At 45.3% G+C, this 7983-nt stretch overlaps 1 protein-coding gene across 1 annotated transcript; it reads left to right on the plus strand.

Moving 5' to 3' along the window:
* Positions 1-850: 850 nt before the first annotated feature.
* Positions 851-7102, plus strand: LOC131232884 (flavonoid 3'-monooxygenase CYP75B137-like). The gene is made up of 2 exons (XM_058229397.1): positions 851-1949; positions 6367-7102. The coding sequence occupies exons 1-2, from the start codon at positions 975-977 to the stop codon at positions 6991-6993; spliced, it is 1602 nt and encodes a 533-aa protein (XP_058085380.1). The 5' UTR covers positions 851-974; the 3' UTR covers positions 6994-7102.
* The last annotated feature ends 881 nt before the right edge of the window (positions 7103-7983 follow it).

A 7983-nucleotide genomic window follows, 5' to 3' on the forward strand; every position in this document is an offset into this window, starting at 1 on the left:
GGACGCAGATTAGCTACCGAAAGGTTGAGTGGCGAGACACGCTGAAGTTACGTCACCAAGCTTTGTGGATTATCTACCGAAAGGCTGAGGTTGAGTGGCGTGACCCGCTGAAATGACGTCACTAAGTTCCGTGAGTTCCCCTGGAAAATATTGGTTATACGCACACTGCCCATCATCTGGAGAGGTGATTTTATGGCATAAGACCAGTAATGATGCAGATCCAAATGTCGAGTGTATCCCACCGCACGAGAAAGAGTGACCCGCCGTTGAAACCTTCCCAGGGCTATAGGAATTTTCAATCAATCTGATATTTATTCTTTTTTCGCTTATTTAATGTCTGTGTTAACTTATGAACAGGCTGGATCTGAAGTAAGCATCAAGGGGGACCCTAGGAAGGTTTCAACGGTGGGCGTCAGTCTCCCCACTTTGTTCTGTGGTTAGGTCCACTACTTCTTTGGATCTATAACGTTGTATTGAATCATATCCTAAATTGTTCTCTCCAAATTGATGGACGGTGTGGATACAACACATACATCATAGTGGGGCCCACAGAACTTGGTGACGTAACTTCATTAGCCAGCCTCGATACTCAACCTGTCAGTGGCTAATCCGCGTCCCCCAAACGTGCCTTTATTTTGCCCATGTATGGCAGGTCCACCTGATGAATCAACCGCTCCGATTCCTGTGCCAGGCTACCTGGACAGTGGGGCACACCTGATGATCGACTCGGATGTTTATCGCACGTGCCTGCGCCTAGCCACGCGTGCGAGGTGGATTTGGGCTTAGAAAGCTCAGCAAGACGCCCTAAAAATTCAAATTCACCACGTAGCAAGGGATGAGAATCTTCGGTTCTGATCCTTGCAAATACGTCCAAAGGCTCCCTCGTCCAAATGGTCTACCCATCAAAGTTCCATCCATCTTCTTTCCGTCAATCGCTATAAACTCCCGCGAAAAAGCTTCTTAGCATCCAAAAAATGGCAACTTCCAACACGATCTCTGGGATCTGGTCATGGTGGTGGGAAGGCACCAATCAGCAGGACGAATTCGCAAGATCTACGCTCACCATCTCCCTCGCCGTACTCGCAATCGCATGGTACGTATGGCCGATTGTCAAAAGCAAGAGCAGTGCGTCTGGATTACCGCCAGGGCCGCGCGGCCTTCCCTTAGTAGGGAACCTCCCGTTCCTGGACCCGGAACTCCACGTCTACTTCGCAAAGCTGGCTCGGGTCCACGGCCCGATCTTCAAGCTGTGGCTCGGCAACAAGCTCGGTATCGTGATCAGCTCCCCTGCGCTAGCCAAGGAAGTTCTCAAAGACCACGACACGACCTTCGCCAATCGCGACGTGCCGGCCGCGGCTCGTGTAATCGCCTACGGCGGATCCGACATCGTGTGGACGCCGTACGGACCCGAATGGCGCATGCTTCGGAAGGTGTGCGTGCGCGAGATGCTGAGCGGCGCCAGCCTGGACGCCGTCTACGCGCTGCGCCGGCGCGAGGTGCGAGCGACGGTGAGCCACATGTACAAAAACTCGGGCGTGCCGATCAACGTCGGAGAGCAGATGTTCTTGACGGTAATGAATGTAATCACTAGCATGCTGTGGGGCGGGACGCTCAAAGGCGAGGAAAGGACGAGTCTGGGAGCCGAGTTTCGGCAGATCGTGAACGAAATCACCGAGTTGCTGGGGAAACCCAACGTTTCGGATTTCTTCTCGGGTCTGGCCCGGTTCGACCTGCAAGGGATGGAGCGGCAGATGAAGGGGCCGCTGGCCCGGTTCGATCGGATCTTCGAGTTGATCATTGATCAACGGTTGAAGATTGATAGAGAAGAGGCGGAGGGGAAGAGCAGTGAGAAAGGGAGCAGGGATTTCTTGCAGTTCTTGTTGAAGATGAAGGATGAAGGGGATTCCAAGACGCCGTTGACCATGACTCATCTCAAGGCCTTGCTAATGGTAATTTACCTTTACTAATTACATGAACTTTTTTTAAGGGGGCGTTTAGATCGTGAGTTATTTTGGATAAGCTATTTATGCCCTAAATAGCTTATCTTGGTTTTTACTCATTCAATAAATAAGCATGTCTGGTCCGCTCACATCGCGGATTAGATAATGACAGGTTGAGCAGCGAGACTCGTGACGTGAACAAGTTCTGTAAACCCCATTATGATGTATGTGTTGTATCCACTATCCATCCATTTGAATATATTATTTTAAGTCATGAGCTAGAGAATGAGTTAGATCCAAAGCTTTAAGTGTATCTACCACAAAAAAAAAGCGGGATGATTAATGCCCACCATTGAAACCTTCCTAAGGATTACCATGATGTTTTTTTGAAATCCATTCAAAAATTAACAAAGACATTAAAGAAGGGAACACAAATATCAGCTTGATCAAAAACTTTTGTGGCCTTTAAAAGTTTTCAACGGTGGTGTTACTCTCCCCACTATTTTCTGTGGTGGGGTCCACTTTAGCTTTGGATGTGACTCACTCTTTGGATCTTATCCTAAAATGATCTCTCCGATGGATGGATGGCATGGATACAAAACACACATCATGGTGGGGCCCACAGAACTTGGTGACATCACTTCAGTAGCAGTCTCGCTGCTCAACTTGTCAGTAACCAATCCGCGCCCCCTCACATCCACCATCCATCATGATGGGCCAATCTTTGATGTGGACCAATTATTGTGTGGCCCCACCTTTGATGTGGGTTGTCTATCGTATGGGGCCCACCTTAAACGTGGGTCATTCATCATCATGACTCGACTTTAATGTCCATTATTCATTATATAGGGCGTAACTTTAATTGATGTTGGCCATTCATTAATTAAGTGGGTCTACCTTCAATGTTATTGTCCATCATGTGGGGCCCACCTTCAATATTCACAACCCATCATGTGGAGCCCACCTTTAATGTAGACCGTCCATCATATGGTCCCCACCTCTGATTTGGGCTATCTAGGGCTGCCTTGGATGTAAACTACTCATCATTATTAATTGCCCATCATGTGGAGCCCACTTTTAATGTACACTATCCATCATGTGAGCCCCACCTTCAATGTATGTTGCCTATTATGCAAGATGTTGATGCAAAAATCTGGTTAGCCTCCCCTGGACCTTCGTGTATTTGCACAATGAACGGACAAAGGAGACCTTGACTAACACAGGGGATCCTCCGATGCCCAAGTCAGACAAAATTTGGGTCTGGTCGAGTAAGGGGTTTTATGTTAGGGATCATGCGTACCTTTTACCATTAGAGGTACTCCTATTTATAGTCGAGGAGAGGTGGTGGCGTAGGAGGGGTCTCATTGTTTAGCAAAATATCTCGCGATAGGATTCCAATCTTACTATAAGTTGTAAAGATCGCCTTAGATTCTAGGCTGAGATCTCGGGCGAATCTATATCGCGATAGGCTTCCTGGATCTTCGGCTAAAATCTCGGGCGGATGCGGCTGAGATCAGGTTAGGTCTTAATAGGTGGTGGGCTACACTGACTTGAAGTATGCTAGCTTGAGGTGTACTGACTTGGGACATGCTGACTTTGGGCGTGTTGACCTGGGATGTGTCGACCTGGAGTATGCCAACCTAGAACATGCTGACCTGTCTCCTTAGTCGAGCGGTCGGGTTCCTGTCATTGAGGCATGTGGTTCTTCTGGCCTGCTGATGGGGTGCTGAGGTTGACCTCACCCCTTACTCAACTTTGGAGATGGGGGTTGGGTCTAGAGTTCTTGTTATTGTTTGGCTCGATTAAGCGCATAATGTTCCGACCTGACCTCTTCGTTGGTCCGTCCATTTTTCCCATAACACAAGACTTGCTGTAAATGTGGACTCATTCATCAGTAGGGGTTGACCTTTGATGTAGATCATCCATATGTGAGCCACAATATGGGATAATCCATTATGTAGGGCCACCTTTTATATGGACCGTCGACCATGTGAGCCCCACCTTTAATGTGCATAGTCCACATGGGGCTTCCTTTAATATGTACTCGGGAGAGATAGTCTCCTTTCACATGGAAGTGAGATAGAAGTAGAAAAGTCATTAGTTAAAAAGTTAAATATATAAATCAGTAAGTAACTTTTGGGCATAAGTTACTTTTACAATGCTAAATTAACTTAAGTAAAAAGAAATAACTTAATTGCTTAATATAAGTTAAATAGTAACTGATGCCACTCATTTTTTAAACCTAATTAGATGGAACCATCTATACATGTTTTCTTTCTTTAGCTGTCAGCGCCCATTCAGAGGACCTCTTTCCTCTAATTTGAAAATGATGAAAACACTCCTGCCAAAATGGCCGTATCTTTGTATACATTGATGGTAAAATCCGTCTAGATCATTGTCTACCATTTTGGAATGGTCTAAATCACTGTCTACCCTCTTGAATGATCAAGATCACTGTCCACTGCCTTGGAACGGTTTAGATTGTTGTCCACAGTTTTGAACAGTATAGATTGCTGTCCATCTACTTTTGATCGGACTAAATGACTAACCACTTAGTGTTGAATGGTCTAGATTGCTTTCCACCATCTCATAATTGTCCATGTCATTATTCACATGCTTTTGAACGGTTCAGATCATCAATTTAATAGAAAGTGATAAAATAAAAAGACACAAAACGTAGGCAATATATAATATCAGGAGAAAATATTTTTTTAGGTGGTTTTATTTAATTAAGCCAAAAAGGAGTGACATTTTATAACAATCCCTCAGTTATATGAATTTCCTCATGAAAAGCATCTCAAACCCAACCGGCTGGACTATAAGCTATGGTCCACCTAGTGAATAGCTGCTAACCTTACATGTATGTGCAGCATCCAACCCGTCCAACATGTTGGCCTTATTATGAGGACTACCTATGCAAAAACTCAGCTATATATACTTGTCAAGTGTGCCACACTTGTATATTCCTAATCACTGGTGTGGCCCAATGGATAAGTAAATAAGGTTGATTTTTGCACCAAGCGATCATCATGGTGGGTCCAACCTATGCAAAGTGTTAGATTCAACTAGTTGGACTTGAGACCTCTTTACTTAGAACCTAATCATACGGTTGGAGATGGCAAAGGTTCGTCAGTGGGCAAATGGGCAATCTTGATGGTTTATATCCTCCGATCAATACTTTTCGTTTGAATGCCCAGCCAAAATTGTGGTGCAGCGGTCCATTAAAGATGACTGAGAACGTGCACCAACTGGATGATAGAAATATTTTATTTTTTATAATTTTTTATACTGATCACCCACAAATTCATAGTTATGGCCGTCTATTAATTTTTAATTGCTTTCCTACTGAGAGACGCTAGAGTCGGAGAAATGCCGGAATATGGTATAGCCATCTCTCAGAAGTATGTATCTTAGGGTGATTGATCAATCGGGTCCATCCATGTACCGGCCCCTATCATGGATGGCTTATGTTTCAGATTTTACACTAAATAGATGTTTATATCCATCACTTTCACTACTTTCTCCGATTTACCGTTTATCTTTACTACTGTTACTTCGAGATCGTATCATCTCTGGACGCAGATTAGGTCCCTGCCGAGCTCGGAACAGTCTGGGCTCCGAGGAGCCCACCATGGTGTACGGGTTTATCAACACTGTCCATCCATTTTTTCCTTATCACTTGAGGATATAATCTAAAAAATGAGTCTGATTTAAGTTTGAAGTCGGTCACACCACTGGGGATCAAGTGCCAACTATTAAAAACTTCTTCTTTTTTTTGGTCTGTTAGCTTGTTAGTTAACACTTCACTGTTAACCACCTCTAGGCAATTCGATAGCAAGACCTCAGTGTTGAAATGAGGTATCTTTCACTCAATCTAGAGCTATGGATCTGGGTGTAACTAACTTCCTGAGAGATGCAGAAGTTTTGGATTAACCCTATGTATATTTGTGTTTTGCCTTCATCCAAATCTGGATGGCAAATAAACATCACGGTGGGCCCTCAGAAGGTTTCAACGGTGGGTGTCATCATCACCGCTGCTTTGTGTGGTGTGGTCCACTTGAATCTTGGATCTACCTCATTTTTGAGGTTGTATACTAAAGTGATATGGTAAAATGGATGGAAAGTATTGATAAATCCATCCATGACGATGGGTCACTCAGAGCCCTAGCCTCTTCCAAGCTCGAGACAGGTGGGGTAGTACCTAATCCGCGTCCATCCACACCGTCCATCCAACAACTATCTCGAGATATCTCTGAAAGAGATCAAGTAGACAGTGAAAATGATACACATTGTACTGAATTATAATTGTTAATAACCCACGCTTAATTGTCCCCTAATTTTGTAACACTAATAAACAAAAGTTTCTTGTTAATCTGCATTATTAATTACAAAACATGGTTAGATAATTACTAAGCTTTGTTGATAGGACATGGTGGTGGGTGGGACCGACACCACATCGAACACCGTGGAGTGGGCCATTGCTGAGATGATGCAGAAGCCAGAGACAATGAGGAAAGCCCAAGTGGAATTAGAGGCCGTGGTGGGGCGGGACAACATAGTAGAAGAGTCCCACATACCCAAATTGCATTACTTAGAAGCAGTTGTGAAAGAAGTGCTAAGGTTGCACCCGGCACTCCCTCTCATGGTCCCACACTGCCCCAGCCAAACGTGCACCGTGGGTGGATACACGGTCCCTAAGGGGTCCCGTGTGTTCGTGAACGTGTGGGCAGTCCATCGGGACCCTTCGATCTGGTCCAATCCCTCTGAGTTCGATCCTGGGAGGTTCTTGAGGACCGACTACAAGTGGGATTTCAGTGGCAACGATTTTCATTACTTCCCATTCGGGTCTGGTAGGCGGATATGTGCCGGGATTACTATGGCCGAGAGGATGGTGATGTACTCGCTCGGCTCGTTGGTGCATTCGTTCGAGTGGCGTTTGCCGGAGGGTTCAAAGGGCGACCTCACAGAGAAATTTGGGATTGTTATGAAGAAAGCTACGCCGTTGATCGCCATCCCTACGCCAAGGTTGTCCAATCCAGAGCTCTATGCGTAGATGTTGCTGATGGTTTTTCCATGTTTAACTCTCTCTATATGTATGATTTGAGGCATGCATTTCTACGTTTTAGAACAAAGATACAGGTAAGTCACATGAGTGTCAGCCACGACAGTGTTATGTTTTCAGTTTTCACTGCTTTTGTTGGATGAGAAATCCATGGTGGGCCCAATCAGTAGACGGTCCGGATTATTGTCTACATGTGCCGACTGCCAAGTGCATGCTTGCCATACTTATCTTGACGGCGCGCGTGGACGGCCAGAAGAAAATAACATTGTGGCACATATATTGCGTTTTGAATCACGGTCCACGTGTCCGGATTGGGACGAAGGAGTTTGGCCCACATATCATCACAAATCACCAACTTGAAATTCGGTCATCCGTATTGGGATTCACTGGCTGAGTCACTGTCTACATCCGCAAATTGATCCTTGCCATACATCATAATCATTGTTGCAGTTGTTGTTACATGGGCCATCCATGGTGGGGCCCACCTCATAGACGGCAGACAGATGGGCATGCACCGCATATAATCCTCGTTCTTTTGAATGGTGTGCCGTTTGTTGCCATAATGGATCAACAGCATTGAGACCCACAATCCAGATGGCCTGTTTTCCCAGGACGCGGATTAGCTCCTCACAGGTTGAGTAGCGAGACTTGCTACTGAAGTGACGTCACCAAGTTTTGTGGGCCCACCATGATGTATGTGTTGTATCCACACCGTCCATTCATTTGGGGAGATCATTATAGGGCATGAGCCAAAGAATTAGGTAGATCCAAATCAGTATTGGACCCCACTACAGAAAACAGTGGGGAGAGTGCTGCCCACCGTTGAAACTTTCCTGAGGTCCACCATTATGTATATTTGAGATCCAACCTGTTCATGAGTTAAAAAAGACATTAAAGAAGGGAAAAAACAAATATCAGCTTGATCGAAAACTTTCTTGACCCTCAGAAGTTTTTAATGGTGGGCATCACTCTGCCCACTGG

This window comes from Magnolia sinica, chromosome 18 (genome assembly GCF_029962835.1).
Source record: "Magnolia sinica isolate HGM2019 chromosome 18, MsV1, whole genome shotgun sequence".
In the NCBI taxonomy this organism is placed as follows: domain Eukaryota; kingdom Viridiplantae; phylum Streptophyta; class Magnoliopsida; order Magnoliales; family Magnoliaceae; genus Magnolia; species Magnolia sinica.